At 41.8% G+C, this 17,640-nt stretch overlaps 1 protein-coding gene across 1 annotated transcript; it reads right to left on the reverse strand.

Annotated features, from left to right (window-relative positions):
- Window positions 1-647: 647 nt before the first annotated feature.
- On the reverse strand, window positions 648-17,130 carry ctnnb1 (catenin (cadherin-associated protein), beta 1). The gene is made up of 17 exons (XM_084726212.1): window positions 16,972-17,130; window positions 9,149-9,199; window positions 8,072-8,296; window positions 7,692-7,945; window positions 7,350-7,588; window positions 6,770-6,971; window positions 6,206-6,350; window positions 5,957-6,060; window positions 5,569-5,703; window positions 5,157-5,360; window positions 4,370-4,528; window positions 3,985-4,104; window positions 3,516-3,666; window positions 3,091-3,212; window positions 2,860-2,920; window positions 1,784-2,031; window positions 648-1,454 (listed from the first exon to the last, which is right to left on the reverse strand). Exons 2-16 carry the CDS (start codon window positions 9,159-9,161, stop codon window positions 1,820-1,822), a joined length of 2,346 nt encoding a protein of 781 aa, XP_084582338.1. The 5' UTR covers window positions 9,162-9,199; window positions 16,972-17,130; the 3' UTR covers window positions 648-1,454; window positions 1,784-1,819.
- Window positions 17,131-17,640: the final 510 nt, after the last annotated feature.

Here is a 17,640-nt window from a genome sequence, read left to right on the forward strand (position 1 = left end):
TTTGGAGAGAGCAATATTTGGCTTATATAACAAAGGTTACCCATTGAAACTGTCTGACGGCCAGATAAAGCGTTAACTTGATATTGATTTATTTAGTGAGCCTTTTTAAATGGCTGAAATGGGTTGCTGCTGATCTTGCCCACAGCAGTACATTGCTTAGTGTCCTAAACAAAGACTGCTGCTTCTTTAAGCTGGGGGCTTCATGACCACCATATACCAGAGGTAATACACCAACTATGGTATGGCAAGTACCTCATACAACAACAACAAAAAAAACATTATCCTTTTGGGCAACTAGTACAATACTGGTCAAACTCATGTGACTTGTCTAAGGCCTGGTCACACACGTGAGGCAAATATCTTTGGTAATGGTGGAGGCTGTGACTCCACCCCCTCAAAGAGATATAATATAGAATAACAGACACAAATTTACAGCCACACCCCTTAATTTACACATGTGACCAGGTCCTTAATTCAACATGCAAACAACATGAATCAGCTGTAATCATTTTTGCTGTAGCAGGCTGTGGGATACAGTCATATGCACTTAAAACATTTTAACCACAAAAATAATTAGTGTCATCTGGCTGTATTTGTGTCTTCCTGGATTGAAGGTGCTGGTGAAATGAGATGTGGAGGCGTCCAGGTGAAATGACAGTCCATTTTATTGTTTCAGAACACAGCAGGCTACAGCAACCAGCTCCTCCCACTACCCCACCCCTTAGTAACAGCAGACCAATAAGAGCCCTCCTCCATCCCTGTCCTTCCACAGCCACACCCATCCAGCTAGGTCAGCTACACCCCCTTTGGAACAGCAGGGACACATCAGTGTCCACCTTTAAAGCAAGAAAATAGCTTGATATTTGGACCATGATTTCCAATTCATGTTTTTTTTATACAAAAGCTACACAATGTTACACTTGATCATCAGAATACAATTCAACTGATTAACTTTAGTGTTTGGACACCATTTAAAATGTGATCAGATTCTTTACTTTGATGGAGCATTACCACTAAAAAACTCAACACTACCAGAGACTTAAAATACAAGGGACTGCAAAAACAAGAGATGAGTATCATAATTCAGAATAATGAAAAAAGCAAGCTAGAATCAGTTTGTACCATTACAGACTTGAGGAAAACGGAATAAAAAAGTAAAACAACCAAAAGAAGTAAAAATGAAAAAAAAAAAAAAAAAAAAAAAATACATAAAAAGGGTTTTTCAAAAATCAACTGTTGAGATCAAAATCCGTGTGTCATGTCAGGATTTAAAGTCAGCCCTCTGTCAGGCTGAGAGACCAGAACCGCACTTATATCTAGTTTGTCCCAATGGAGTTCCCATAGACAGGAAACTCTGCTTGCTGTTGTTGAGTCGTCTTCAGGCACTTTCTGAAACCCCGCCTCCTCCATATGGGCGAATCACAATGCAGGTTCATCCAGATCACATGATACAGCTGCAAAGGGAGGAAAGAAAGAGTGGAAAGAAAGAAAAGAGGAATGAGGGGAAAAATGGGAGTTGGGGGGGGGGGTAAGGAGACAGGGCACAGGCGTTGGTTAAGACCACACACACAGATCAAACACCATGTAACATCACACACACCACATCACACAAGTTTGCAATTAGGAGCAGTCTGAACATGCAGCAGCCACAGTGAGTAAATCCACTCTCCTCTCTTCAACCATTTCAGCTAGACAGAAAACCTCCCTACCGAGCCTCTACTTTTACAGCTTCCCCAAAAAATGTCTCATTCATTGCAGCTCCTGGGTGTGAAGATGTTCTTACCTAGTAGAAAGTGTAGTGTAATGTTGGTCTTGGTATTTACAGGTCGGTATCAAACCAGGCCAGTTGGTTGGAGTCGCCCGGCGGCAGGCCCTCTATCAGTTCTGGGGCGTGTCCCAAGTCAGGCAGCCCCTCTACAGGGGGGTAGTCCTGGCCGGGATGGTGGCCACCCAGATCGTGGTCCATCATGGGCTCCATGCCCATCGAGTCGCCTCCGTAACCTCCCGAATGGAAGGAACGGTAGCTTGGGTCTGGTGGGGGAGGGAGGAGTGGATGGAGGAGAGGCAGGGGAAGCAGAGCAGCTGTTAGGAGCATGTTAACAAACCAAGCGGTCACACAGTAGTATGATCATTCAAACATGACACTACACAGCAACACAGCACACTGTCCATCCTCCAGCACACAAAACTATCAGCTGAAACTACTTTGAATTTAATTCAGCTCATGGCTCGCTGACTGTGTTTAGTTTCAGATCCATCTGCAGTGCAGTGAGGAAGTTTGAGTCTTTGTTTTCACTTGGCTGGCCAAGAGCCAATTAAAGCTGTTAGTGCTGGAGGAATGGAGAGCAGCATATATGAAAATAAACACCCACAAACCCTCGCCCCTGAGCCTATTGATCAGCTCACAGTCCAAGGTCCTGGTACACCCAGAACATTTAGATGGCCAACTGTGACAATAACTAAAAGCAGCAGTGTTGCGTTTCTGCTGTGTTATCCCGACTGACAGCAGGGAGAAAAATCAATTTCCATGCTCTACTTGAAAGCATTATTACCCTTTACCACTGTCTCAAGATGCCTTTGCATCACAAACGTTGACAGCCAATCATGCCACCAGCAGTAATAATGATGGACAGATGGAGCTCAGTCATTGGACTGTGACATAATTTGGTTGTGTATCAACTTTAGCGGGGCAGAACAGGTCCCATGGAGAAGGAAATGACTGTTTGCCCAATTAGCAATAGAAAAAAAATCTGCTGTTTTTGTTGCAGTCCAGCTGCTCTGGCATTTGTGACATCCTTATTCCATCCTGTGTTTCTCCTGAGAGCCTCCCAGCCAGCCAGAGGGAAAGAGGTAACTTACCTTCCGGTCTGTAGCCCAGAGGCTCTCCCTGAGCTCCGATGTCCAAACCCAGGTCTCCGGTCTGTAGAGCAACACAGACAGATGAGGAAGAGCACGGCGGCACAGGTTTTAATAAGACCAGTTAGTTAAGAGGGCCTGTATTTACTTTTTTGAGTTAACTTCAAAGCACAAGCATTGGCATATTTTGTGTACAAAGATATAACAATTTAACTTCATTTTGAGCACTCATACCTCGTTCCAGGCCATTGGTTCCGTCCTGAAGAGCGAGCTGGTGAGTTCTACAGAGAGGCGTTTCTTGTAGTCTTGGGGTTTGTCCTCTGACATACGGAACAACACTGCTGCAGCGTAGGTGGCTGAGGGAAGATTGAGGGTTGACAGGTCAGTCATAAACTACTTGCTACAATCAGCTACAGTACAGCCTTCACAAAAAAAGAGGCTAAGAATTGCCACGATTACAGTTTCAACATTAATGTTGCTTCTCTTGTCTGCGTCAATTAAGCCCATGGAAAGCTTATATGAAAACAGTATTCTTTAAATTCCACTGTTTCTCTAACAGAGGCACGCTCAGTTTTCAGCTGGACTGACTCCATGTAGCCCAACAGTAGCCATTGTGTGAATGAAGGCACTATGTAAATAAGTATGTTTTGTGAACATACCAACTCCTTCGTTGCGGCTGTGCAATAGCTCTGTGAGTGGGGCAGTGGCTCCCTCAGCCTCGATGGCCTCGGCAGCCTCTTTATCCTGGGCCAGTTCACACAGGACACCTGCTGCTACACGCTGGATGTTCTCGATGGGAGAATACAACAGCTGCAACACACAAACATCGTATCAACCTTTACAGTACTGAACCTGAAAGGAAGTAACAAGCAGAGATTCATGGAAGCACATGACACATACACACATCAGACAGTACAATAAATGTTACTTCAGAGCATCCTGGTTCAACCAAGGCAGGGAGTTTTTCAAACTACTTCAACATGACTTTTTAAAATGACATTTTTAACATTCATGGTCCATATTCAATCAAACACCTGAAACCATTTAATCAGGTTTTTCATTTGTGGATCAAAATGTGACAATAGAAATACAAGAATAGAGCAAAACTGAGATGACCCTTTTTTTTACCTGTACAAAGAGTGGAATGGTGTTGAGTCCTCTGATGACTATTCTGTTGTGGACATCTCTGGCCAGGATGTGAAGTGCTCCTGTGCAGCCCTCCACTATCTCCTCCATACGAACTCCCTCCTAATGACAGAGGTAAATTACATTAGTTGAATTTAAACTGTATGGAGCCTTTTAGGACTCTTAAGATGAGCAGCTGAGAGTTCAGTGACTGTGCAAAATAATTGCAGCACAACTGGTTAGTACCAAATCTGGCATCAGTTCTTGGTCAGGTTTAAACCATGCTCTGCATTTGGTACGAGACACAGCGTGACACCACTGAGCTGTATGTGTCCATCAATCATGTCACGCTAATGTTCACTTTAGAGGTGTGCCTTTGTGCTCTCACCACAAACTGCTGCTGCGTGCCTCCCATGCTGGTGCGTCTCTGTGTGTCTTGGTGTGCTCTGACCAGCAGCTGAACCAGTCTGGGGATGGCTCCCTGCTCCCTCAGAGGAGCATGGTTTGCAGGGCACAGAGCCAGGTTACGGATCAAACCCACTGTAGCCTGATGGACAAACAGATTTACATGTCAGTTACACCCATTTTCAACTTTGGGCAGCCATCAAGCACATCTGATTAACAATCACAGTCAAAATTTGTTTTCCAGGTTATACATTAGATTTAAAAATGCATTGTTACTAGACTTCATTTGTGCAGTCCTTCCTTTTGACGAACCCCAAGTGGATTATGTTTGTAATTTGGCACAAGATTTGTCTCAATCCTGCGACAAGGGCAAAAACTGCATTGATGGACACAGAAATAAGAATTTGTACAAATACACTACAATATACTTGAGGCCAAGACTTGTCACTCAAGTGTACTTTGCTGCTTCTACATTGAACAGGGCCCAAAACAAACAAGATGCCTTACAGGTTTGAGCAACATTCTCAGTGCATGACAAAACAGTCAGTCCTGAGAGACCAAAAGGAGATGAGCTGCCTAAAGACAAGCAGCAAACTACACAGAGGTAATTACTGAGCATTTAAAGCCATGTTGGGCCTATTATTCTAGATTCAAGGTGTGGTCAAGCATGAAGTAATTTTCACCACTAAAAGAAGAGGCACATAAGTGGCTGACAGTATGAAAAACTGCTCATGTGGCGAGCTGCTGCTGGCAAGTCAGTGTGAGTGTACCTTAATGAGTGGCCAGTGTGATGGTGGATGCAGTAATTTGACGACCACAGGCAGCCCGTAGTGCAGTCTAACAGCATTCTGTGCCATCTCAGCATCCTGGTGTCGAGATGTTAGGTGACGAAGGGCACAAATAGCAGGTTCTGTGATGTCTTCTCTGTCGCCAGCCCGAAGCACTGTGCGAACCAACGCCTCAATACCTCCAACCTGCAGAGGACCAGATAATAATCAGACTGTTTGGATACATCAGGAACCAGTTTAAAACCTCTTTATTCTCAGAGGGCACACACTCTGACCAAAATATTTACATTTAGTATTTGGACTAAGTAACTAAATTAGGAGCAGACCAATCTTAACACTATGTGTTGACACTATGTATATGATTTAAATGCACATTAATTGTGTGTGCACTCACCTGGCAGACCATCATCTTGTTCTTGTAGTTGTTACAGGTCAGGTTAGACAGGATTCCAGCGGCACAGGTCACCACATTAATGTCATCACTGCCGAGCAGCTGGACCAGAGTTCCCAGTAGGCCCTCCATTCCCTCCTGGAAAGACAGAATATTATTAAGTTACCTGAACAGACAGATGGGTACACAGTATCAAGTGCAGGGTGAGTGTTAATAAAAAGCATTGCTAAGCTGAAAGATGGGAGAAACCCGTTTAAATTTCTTATTTGAAATTCATCTTATTATGAACCAAAGAGTGAGGCAGGCTCCTAAAGCTATTAAGTTAGTCTCACCAGCTTTCACTGAAAAATACAAAGATTTAAAGGTTTGTACAATGGACAATTTTTATCACCTGTTTGGTGGCAGCATCTGATAAGTTCCTGAGAGTCCAGAGACAGTTCTGGACCAGTCTCTGGCTGGGGTCTGTCAGGTGGAGTCCCAGAGCCTGCATGCCTCCTGGACAGAAACACAAAGATGGAAAAGTTGTGTAGTATACATATAAAAATACACAAATACATGCATACATGCAATACACACACACACACACTTAATGTGTGCTGTAAATGATATTTAAGCTGATGTTGCAGGAAACCAAACATACCAGCTTCTACAATGGCGGGCTTATTACTGGAGCAGACTGACAGAACTTTCAGAACACGACTTGTGGTCCACAACAGCTTCTCGTAGGTATAAGTCCTCATGATATTGACCAACGCCTGGGGGCCACCGCTAGCCAGGATTATCAACTACACAAGAAGAGAACAGACAAAAAGGTTAGGGGTTAGGTTAGGGGTATGTTTGCCTTACAGCAGCAGTTCCTCTATGCACCCCCTTTTACATCTTGATCAGGGTTACATATCCCCAACCCTGCTAGACCTTTAAAATAAAACAACATAGTCTACTTATAGCCGCCACCATGGTGAAGGCCTCGCATTCAGGCATTATTAAAGAATTAAAATTCAAAGTAGGTCCAGTAACCTAGTGGTAATAAGAGTACCAAAATTACACCATCACACTGCCATTACATTGCTCCTCTTACACCTTTAGCAGCAGCTGGCACACCCCATTTTACCCTGCCTTACAATATTTAACACTTTACCACAAGTAATAAGTATGTGTGTGTTTTAACAGTTTTGCCTTCTGACCACAACCATGTCCCACTAACCTTGCTTTCCTGGTTTCCATAGGCAAGTATCTGAAGACAGTCGGTGGTAATGGCGAGGAACTTGACATTGGTCTTGTTGAGCAGAGCCACCATTTTCTGTAGACCCCCAGCTAAACGGACAGCCATCTTTGCTCCTTCCTGGTGTAGGAGGAGGTTGTGCAGGGTGGTGATGGCATAGAACAGGACAGAGTCCACTGGTGAACTGCAGAGCAAACAAAGGCTTATTAGATTACGTTCCCACTGGGAAATAATCTAATACAGATCTAGTTGTGGTTAAGTTTCTTAAATAGGTCCTTCCTCTCCAAATCCTGTCTTTGATGAGTCAACAGCCAGTTACATGTTTAATGTTTCTCTTCTCTTATCACAGCTGATTAGCAACTGTGTTTAAAAAAAAAGTAGTAAAACAAAATTATGCTCACAAATGGAACAAATCTGGTTTTGTCCAAAACAGTTTTTGACCAGGGAAAACATCCCGCCTCACAGATTTCTGCCCTCCTGGACTGATAAGCTACAGTAACAACAAATGGAAATCAAAGCAAAAACTTCCACATCAAGAACTCCTCATCCTCCTTTCACATACCCAAGCATTTTAACTAGAGCTGGGATTCCTCCTGACTTGAAAATAGCCAGCAGACCCTCTCTGTGATGGGACAGGTTGTGGAGTGTTCCTGCAGTGCAGCGAGCTGTCTCCACATCATTTGTGTTCTGCATGGTCCTGACAATAGCAGACACCATTTGAGGGGATCGCATGATGGCATGACGAGATGCCTCTTTCTTTGAAAGCTGGTGGACCATTACTGCTGCTTTGTTTACAACAACCTGGACGAGACAGACACAAACATTAGGGAATGATAGTAGGGAAAACTAAAAAAAAACAACTATTCAGAGTGAATACTGAGGCACAGGATTGATGGGTAACTACCTGATCCTCGTCATTGAGTAGCTTGGTGAGTTCTGGTATGGCTCTGGTTGCCAGCTCAGCGTCATCTTGGTAGTTGATCAGATTGACCACAGCATGTTTGAGCATTTGCGAGGGCTCTGCCAGCCTCTGAACGTTGGTGGGGTTTGCTGCATCATACTGTGTGGAGGGGATCTGCATGCCCTCCTCAAGAGTCTCTGGGAACATTGCTGCACGCACTCGCTGGGCACGCGTCATGGCATACTGACCATCTATGTCTAGCAGAGACAGAGGAACAGTGGTTTTGTTACATTAAATTTCAAGCAGCTAGTTAAGCCATACATTTTCTGTGTAGTAAAAAGATCTTCGTCAAAACATCAACAGATTTATACATTACAACCTACCTTGTACTTGCTCCTGGGAGAAGTTCTGGTTGAAGCCCTGCTCCCACTCATATATGACCTGGTTGTCAACATCATCCTCCTCAGGGTTGCCCTTACCACTGAGGGAAGGAGCAGTTGTGGTGGCCCCTGAATGGATGCCTGAATCCAGGTAAGACTGTTGCTGCCAGTGACTGACTGCCGCCTTACGGTCTGGCTCCATGGCCATGTCGAGCTCCATCAGATCAGCTGCAGAGACAAAGTATTAGAAAATATGAATCTACAAGACGAAAAAAAATCATTTGGGAAAAGTCAATTTGGTTATTCACTAACCAACTATGCAGTAGACAAGAATGAGAAGAGATGAAAGCACATGAAAGTCTTCTTTATACTTTGTCAAATGACAACATGATGACATCATGATGCAGAGAAACTGGTATTTTCAGCTTTGTAATTTCTAAGGAAGAACATGGAGTGCAAAGGAAATATTGCATCAGATATGACAATTATAATGCCTACAGTTATTGCCAAGAGGTAGATTCACAATTAGTAACCCAGTTTAAAAATCATTTTTGTATTAAATTTAATTGCAATTGTCCCATTTTATGTAAAAAAAAAAAAAAAACAAAAAACTCTTGACAGCTTCTTACACAAGGATGTGATATAATTTAAATCTTTCAATATTAGAGAATTTCTTCAACTACTAATGTTGTGCGAGTGGCAGAGGGTACCAACTCCCTCAAAAATGGTGTACTGCCACTGCAATGAATGGATTTCTAATGAGCTTCTCGTGGTATTATTTTCCCACATTTTCATACTTCAATGATGGGTGTGATTTACTAGTAAAGGTGTAGTGAGGCATAAAGTTTGATTTCACATATGCTCCAAGTTTCAAATTGAAATCAATAACTAATTCACTTTGATCTAATGAGAACATAAATCTGCACCAGGAGAAGAACTGATGCAACGTTTAACACACTGCATACTACCCTCGAAGCATGTGTGTGTATGAGGGAGGGAGAAGCAGACAAATGAAATGGAAGCTGCAGAGAGCAAAGAGGTGAAAGAGTTTGAGTGTGTGTCTGAAAACTATTAACTCACCCTGGGAAGCCATGTTCCTTTCTCAAACCGCGGCCGACACAGCTTCCTGATCTGAAATGGGGGAGGAAAAAAGCAGTCAGTCAAACAGCCTCAGTGGCATCTCACCTTCCATCATTCCTACCCTCTACCCTGCTCTCTGCCAGTCCTCCTTTCCTTCCAGTCCAACATCAGCCATTTTTCTTCAACACAAAAAGATCACAGCAGCAGTACAGGCAGAAAAACAGACTGGTGGAAACGAAAGGCAGTGTTGTTTGAAAACAAATGGTCCAGACAAGTGACTTTCCAGTGCCTACTTTCCTTTCCTGCCTCCTCCCTTTCTTGGATTTCCTCTTCTGTTGCAGCCAGACATGCAAACAGCAGCAGTTCACACACAAAGCCACCATTAAGCGTAGCAGCTAGCCACTATTTAGGTGGGGAAGGACAGAGGAAGTGGAGCACTGGGTGGGTAGGGAAGGGGGGGGCAAATGCATTCCTGCACTGGCTTTGAAGCTGAAACCACACTCTGCAGGAAAGTAAACAGTGGCATTTGAAGGAGAGAGGTAGAGTGAGCAAGAGAGGATTAATTCAGAAAAAAACAAGGAAAATTGAAACTGAGGTATTTTCAAATCGTACTCAACGATAAATGTTATGACAGTGACGCACAAAAGCAGGAAATGCGAAAAATGCTCAAGAAAATCCCAGCTAAAATGAGACAGAGGCAGGGGCTGTAGGTCCATAGAATCAGAAATCCTTTTGTCAAACCTCTTTCAAAAGTACATCTGTGGTTAATTCCTTGATGGATTCTGGCAAATACAGACCAAATCCTTTTCAATCATGACATACCAGTTTGGACATGTTCTCATACTAAACAGGCACACTGAAGGAAAACAGGGGAATGGCAAAAAAAAGGAGAAAGTAGAGGTGACTAAGAATGAGACAGACTTGCGTGCAATGAACTAACCAAGTAAAAACCACAGACCTGCTGACTCAGTATGTTCCACATAATCAGGGCTAAACAATAAGGGTTGCCTGCTTTCCTGGGGGAAGGAAAACACCACATCGGGCAAGTGTATCTAGCAACTCATTTGTCCGATTGGGAAGTAGTAGAAAAAAATGAAACCATTTTGATAAAAGTAATTTTTCATGCAAAAATGACACAAAACGCTGTTTTCAGCCACTCAAACATGGAGATTTCCTGCTTTTCTCTATTATCATAATAAACTCTTTTGGTTTTGGACTGACAAATCACAACATTTGCAGACATCACGTTGGGCTTCAAGAGACTGGGATGGACATTTTTCACTTGTAGAAAAAAATAGAAAATGGGCATGTGGAAAAAACATTAACATTGAACCTTGTACAATCTATAGTAAATATGAAAATATGGTATGTTCATATATACATGTTCAATACAACCCACCAAAAGCCTTCATTTGACATGGATACTATTGGGCTTAGCACCACAGAGAGAGCACAAGACAAATTAGCTCAATACACTACAACTGCAGTGATTAGTCAATTAAATGAAAATTAGTTTTGATATTTTGATGGTCGATTAATTGTTTCAGTCAATCTTTGGGTTTTGGAGAGTTGGTTGGATAATAGAAGAAATCTGAGGATGTCATTTTGGGCTCTGGGAAATTATGATACCAAAGTATTGATCACAAAATTAATGAACAGATTAATCAATTATGAATATAATCATATATACCTTGTGTGTATTTCTATATTTCCTTCCTTTTGGGCACTATCATTATTATTATTATTGTTATTATTAAATACAGGGAGAATAAACTGTTCTAATATAAGCATGATGCTCTTGCCTGAAAAGAGCATCCACCTTACTAAAGGCTATAGTGTTTAGACTACAGACTATTCACTTCAAGTCTCCAAACAGTGTCACCAAGCTATGAACTCCTAATATTGCTGATGAACTTAATCAAGCTTCTTATGAAAAACAGCTTTTGAGGATTTTTATTTTGCCTCCATGGAAAGTAAATGCATTAGAATAAAATTCTGAGTTGCCACTTCTAGCAACAAGGTTTGATGCAACAAGTGCGAGGCTATGTTTATGTTGTGAGGTCAGATGTAGTGACAGTGGCAATGTTAATGTTGGAAGTCTGAAACCGACAAAAATGGCATTGAGAAATATATGATCATTCAATTTTTTGTGTGATCATTCAGAGAGGCACACTGAATTTGGATTTTAGGTAGTGAGATCTGACTGGCATCCCTTAAAATGTTCTCATCTCTTTTCATAGATGAGAGCTAACTTTTGTTTTAAATACCACAGGAAATGCTACTTCAAAACCCTGGAACTTGGAACTCTTGTTTCAGAGATCAACCTTCAACAACAGGTTGTCAATAGGTTGAATTATATTTGACTATATGATGTGATCACCTAACTGGTTTCGGTAGAGAGACTCACATCTTCCATCTCTTTGAGAACCAAAAAACACGCTGCAGTATTTTCACATCTCAAAACAATACTGAATGCTGCTTTGAAACACATTTTGGCCAGAGAACTCATAAAACAGATATTTAAGATTACACCTGCAGCTGCTCTTTCTGTCTCATAGCCTTTTGTTGGGAACTTTAATACCCCTGCCTGTAAAATGTTCTATAAAGGGCCCATTACAGACTAAATGGCCTACAGACAGGGGTGGACATACAGAAATGCACAACAGCCAGGCATAAAGTGGTCAGTCACAGTCTGGCATGAATTCCATTAAATGTGTAGGAGTTTTGTGGAGTTAAATAGATGCCAATATGCAAGTAGACCCAAGGATAACTAAACTACTGCTCTGGATTACTTCCCTCCTCTCACGCCCACACCGCCCCAGCTCAGCTGTGTCATTAAAACACAATCTTGAGTCAGGCTCCAAGACTGCCATTTCTAACCACAAACGCACCAACTCAAAGTTAGTGTTCACACACCATCCTCCCAAGCTTTGAGGGTCTGCCCTCGCATAACCTAGCTCTGCCCTAATGGGAGCCTTATGTCCCATAGAAGGCTGCATACAAATCAAACATTCAGTCAAAGCACACAGTGGAACCATTTATCATTTACACTGGTGGAAAATGTGGGTCTTTACATCTGGCTTTGGAAACTGTGCCGACGATAGTCTTTTTTGATGGCAAAACAAGCAAAGTCTGCTCTCCAATTGAGACACACAAATGGCAGCTTTACCCTAAAGTCAAACTCTGACTTTAAGAGTTCCTTGATATCAGGCTGGCAGTCCAGCCACAAAAATCTGAATGAGAGGTTTCTCTGAAGCCACATGTGAAATCCAGTATGTAGTTATGCCTGGTCCAGTTAAAAGCCATACAACTGAAACCAGATGACTAATGAGTGACACATCAGTCACCAGAGTCAGATGTTTGTCTTGGCTGCAGTATGTTTGATGAGTTGAGATACATGTATGCACTCACAGGGAGCTGAGTCCAAGGAGGAAGTCACATGAAGCTATGCTTGGATAGATCCAACACAGACATGTTATACTCTTGGCACACACAGATGTGAATGCACATGGAGAGGTAATATGTATGCACACAAAGCCTGATGAAGTGAAGTGTAATCACAGCACTACGGTCCCAGGAAAGCACTCAAATAACAGGCTTACCGTTCCAGCACAGAACTGTATGGCCAGGAATAGTGTCCTTCAGTCTAACTGTCCTGACTATAGCTAAGAAAAATGAGGTTCATATAGAGCCAGAGTTCATTAATGTGTGAATGACAAACATGAAAGAACAGAATAGAAAAGGTAATTTCTGTTGGGAAGAAGTTTAGTTTTAATGTTGCCTCATGGTGCAGATGAGGGAACCAATGTAGTCTGGTTCTATTCAGAATATTGAGAATATAACTCCTAACATTTAGGCTACAGACATTAGGAAGACAAAGTACAGTTAGGACCTTGATAGTAGTGCACAAAGGCAGGAAATTATAATATATAAATATCAAGAACAGATTTTTTTCAACCATGAAAAATGTTCTACAAGACACATGACATGTCTCACACACAGAATAGGAACTTATGCTCTTTGAACCATCAGGACTTCCCACATGTAGCTCTTGCTAAATTGCGCAGAGGATATCTCAATCAGGATTAGGCACCAAGACTAAAAAAAACTGACAAGTGTAACTTCATTCCAACAAAATTTTCCAATTATCTAAAAACATCAGCAGCTAGCTAAGCAAGCATGAAAGAAAATCTGTAAGCTATGCGGGGAATCTAGCATTTTGAAACACCTTCAAGCAGAAGACACTATTAATTACCAAGGCAGCAACACTACAAAAACTCACAGGTAAAATAGCTGCACTGTGAATATTGCATCTTTCCTTTTTTTTTTTTTTTTTTTTTTTTTAATTTGTGGAAACATGGGGCGGGGGGGGGCAATCATAGGAGGGTTGAGAATCATATCTGCTCACAGCTGGAATTCAAGGTGGTTAAATTTCAATTTTCTTTCAATGGAGGGGGGAAAATGGCCATTCTGTCAGCAAAATTGAGCAAGACTGTGCTCAAAGTGAGTTCAGGTGAGCCTCAAGGTTTACTTTGAGTAAAGAAGACAGCATTGCCATTTAAAAATAAATGAGTGTATGAAACACTTCAGCTAAATTTCATTTCACTCTTTCAGCCTGCAGACATTTGTGGCTTAATTTTACAGTCTCTGCTGTGGCATTTAAATAACAAAAAATTAATTTGCTACAGGAAATACACAGTGCATGGGTTAAAGAAAAGACATTTATTTATAGAGAACAGGGCTTCAAAGGAGCTAAATACATCTCAACTCCTGTACAGCCCATTTCCTCTCAAGTGAAAAAACATCCAAGTTCAATACATCCATATGAGTAAATGACCCAAACAAGCTGCATTATCGGCACAAGCAGAGAGACAGGAGCTGCCACAGGCTTCTGTGCTTGCCACCTAATGTGCAGGGTCAGCAGCACTGGCTGCCGGCTGCCAACAATACAAAGAGCTCAATGCCTGCAGCCGCTGCAGTGTTTGGTCTCTGTCTCAACTGCAAAATGATGGATGCCCATGGAGACATCTCAGCAACAGCCACATGACCATAACTTTTCCCTTGTCCTGCTCAATTTATCAATCACTTTGAAATGAAAAAAAGATTACATAGGTTTTAAAGTAGTGCAAAAGCATATAAAACATGTAAAGATTAATTTGTCAATCAGTCTGAATTAATCGATTATCTGTTTGTCCATAAAATGTATGAAAATGATAAATAATGTCGATCACCATTCCCAAAAGCCCTAGGCAGCACCCCAAAATTTATTATTTTGTCCACAGCTCAAAGATATTCAGTTTACCGTCACAGATTAAAGAACCAAAGAAACCAGAAATATTAATTTTTGAGAAGGTTAAATCAGATTTGCCACTTATTCTTATTAAAGAATTACTCAAAATTATAAATCAATTATAACAATAGCTAGTTAATTAATTTGACAACTAATCAATTAATTGACCTTGCAACTCTAATTTCTTAGACTCATGTATTGCCTATATATGTTAAACTTAACACTTAGAAGGCAATGAAAATTTCCTTGATATCTTCATGAAGGACAGACGTGATTAACAGAAATACATTTCAGGCAAAATCTAAATGAACACTATTGTCATGTATGCTTCTAAATTTTAAAAATCAAGCCAACACTTATGTAGGTCATTAGAAAAAGAAAATGTACAGTATTAGGTAATGGCAATACCAAAGGAAAGGTTCACGATAACAATCTTCTAGCAAGTGGATCACCTCAAACCACTACCGGTCTCGGATGTAGCCTACACCCACGTTTCCGTGTTACAAATGTTAATGTACCGTTAGAAGAAAATTTTGCTGACAAGATGACAGGTTTTTGAGTTTTTTGTTCCATTGTGCAATCTGAACGGGGATTTCACTGCAAGGCTGCAGGAAGACAAATAAACAATACTTAAACCCATTCTAAAACAAACAGAGCCAAAAACAATGCAGTGATTTCTAGAGCATGAAAACACCAGACTTCTATTTAGTTCAGTAATTGTGTAAAACTGAATAATGCTTTTGTGCTATTATTATTTAAAGGCAGAATATGTATGATTTGTCAGATGCCATTAGTAAATGCACCAGGAACATAGTCAACTGTCGAGTCTCATTCCCAAGTTATCAAATACCTACATTTTGGGTTGTTAAAGCCCCTCTAACACAGCAAAAAAATTACAAAATAAGAAAATGTAGGCTGAGGGCAGGTCCCCTGCAGATACAAACACCACCACACACCTCTAAACGGGTCATAAGTGATGATTAAGAGGGATTATTTTTCTATGGATCTATACATGTTTGTTTTTATTTTTTAATCCAGCATAGTATGCCTTTAAAATAAACCAGTTAAACTGCAGAGATTTCGTGACTTACAACAATCTAGAGCCGCTGGCTGAGATGTCAACATCCTCCAGCCGCGGTTTAATCTCTCCATCTCATTCCAACTCAGTCTTTCCAGTGAAACCAATACAGTCACTGACGTGTAAAATAATATCTTAAATCGCGGCACCACATCGTCACGTCTCACTGAAAAACACAGAACAAACAGTTTTTTCAAGTGACGCCATTATATCGCTTGTTTTCTGTATCTGCAGGATGGCAAGAAGCAGTGAGGAGTCCCAGGTCCCCCCCCCCCAATCCCCCCCCGTGGATACCTGTCTGTCCCTCTTAAGCTGCTAAACAAACTCATCTCTGTATAGCTGTGCACAAGAATCATGCGAAAAGGTAAACACCTAGTATAGCATTTAATAAAACAGGTCAACACGAACTCAACTATCCAAATAATAGTGCGTCGCTGCACCCTGCACCCCCTCTTCCCTACAGCTGCTGGCTGCCCCTGACTTTCTTGCTCCAACACCACCGACTCAAATTTCACACTCTGGCTCCTCCTCGTCTTCCTCCCAAAGCACAACGGCTGGGAGGAATTTGTCGGTCTTTGTTTAAAAGGACGAGAGGAAAACTCACTCTCACGGCCCCTTCAACCTAAAATACACTCTAATATAAATCATAAATATAGGTTTAGAGAAATGCTTCCAGCAACGAGCTCGATTTCACACCAAACTTCTCAGAGGTTTTCAGTTTTACTAACTTCCAACCAAAGTTTGGACGAGACGTTGGCGACGAGACGTCCCCCTGCTCCACCAGTTTTCGTGACTTGGCTAACGTTAAGTTACGGTTTGCTAACTTAGTTTTATCTTGTAAAGCTGTACACATGGTCACGATATACCGAGCTTCACACGCGTGTATCCTCACCCCATATTGAGTGTCTGTTAAGCTAAACCAGCTGCAAAAACAACCGAGCAAAAGGTGAAACTCAAGTCGAGCAAACATGAGTCAGAATAGTGGAATGTGGTCAGCAACATAACTGGGCTAATGGTAGTTAAGCTAACTAATCTAGGTTATCGTTAGCTATCGTTAACTATTCAAACACGCGAGGACAGAACATCGGCGTGTACTCCAAATCGCAGATAAACTGCAGGCAATAATTAAATCCATCGAATATATCCAGCTAAGTATTAACCACCGTCTATTTTAACAAACACCAACCCCGTGCTATGATACAGTCAATGACTATGGTCTGTAAAATAGGTATGTTCCCATTAGGCGGTGGCCGGAATATCCCAAATATGTGCCGTGAAAGCAGCTGGCTCGCGAGCTGCGGCAGCGGCGGCAGCAGCAGCAGCAGCAGCAGCAGCAGCATCCCCGGCCGGCCCGCACACAACAACCGTCTCCATTCCTGCTGGCATTCAGGGAGAGCCGGACAAGAAAAGAGGGACAAACTGAGTGCAGCCGATAGTTTGAATGTTGAAGCCTACCCTTGTCAACACAGAAAGTCCGTCCACTCGGATCCTGGAGAGTAAAGACCACTCAGAAATGGAAAAAGTCGAGGAAAATGTGAGGACGAGCGTCAGCGGGGAGCCCTCGTCCACTCCCTCTGCAGTCAATTGGTAGTAACTCGGCCGGAACAGTGGGGACTGAAAAATGTAAGATGGCGGCGCATTTATATAGACCGCAGAACACCTCCAGTAGTCGCATATCCTGCCGTGCCCTCGAATAAAATAGAAACTAAAAGCAGCTAAATCTTTTATTCGTGTCACTATTGTGCGTCTCCACATATATTTCCTTACCATAAAGACTACATGTCTTAGTATTGAGTTTTAGTTGATTTGATAAAGTAAAGCAAGCCAGGAAAAGTGTCTACTGCATGAGTATGAATACACAATTGAATGAAGTTCCGGCGCACTAGCAAAGGGAAATCCGATTCTTTTCCCCAAGTTAAACGTCTTGGACTGTGGAAAAAGAAAAACATAATTTCCTGTACCTATGCAGAGTGAGACGCAGAGTTTCAGTGTAAACAGCACCACTTCAATCATCAGTAGTCCAGTGCACCAGCAGAACCAACAAATAACCACACAGGTTTTTTTTAAACAAAAAGTTTAAGTTGTCCATAATATCAGCAATAAACAGTGAAGTCAGTAACAAGA

Source organism: Lutjanus erythropterus, chromosome 9 (genome assembly GCF_056507025.1).
Source record: "Lutjanus erythropterus isolate fLutEry1 chromosome 9, fLutEry1.hap2, whole genome shotgun sequence".
NCBI lineage: Eukaryota > Metazoa > Chordata > Actinopteri > Lutjaniformes > Lutjanidae > Lutjanus > Lutjanus erythropterus.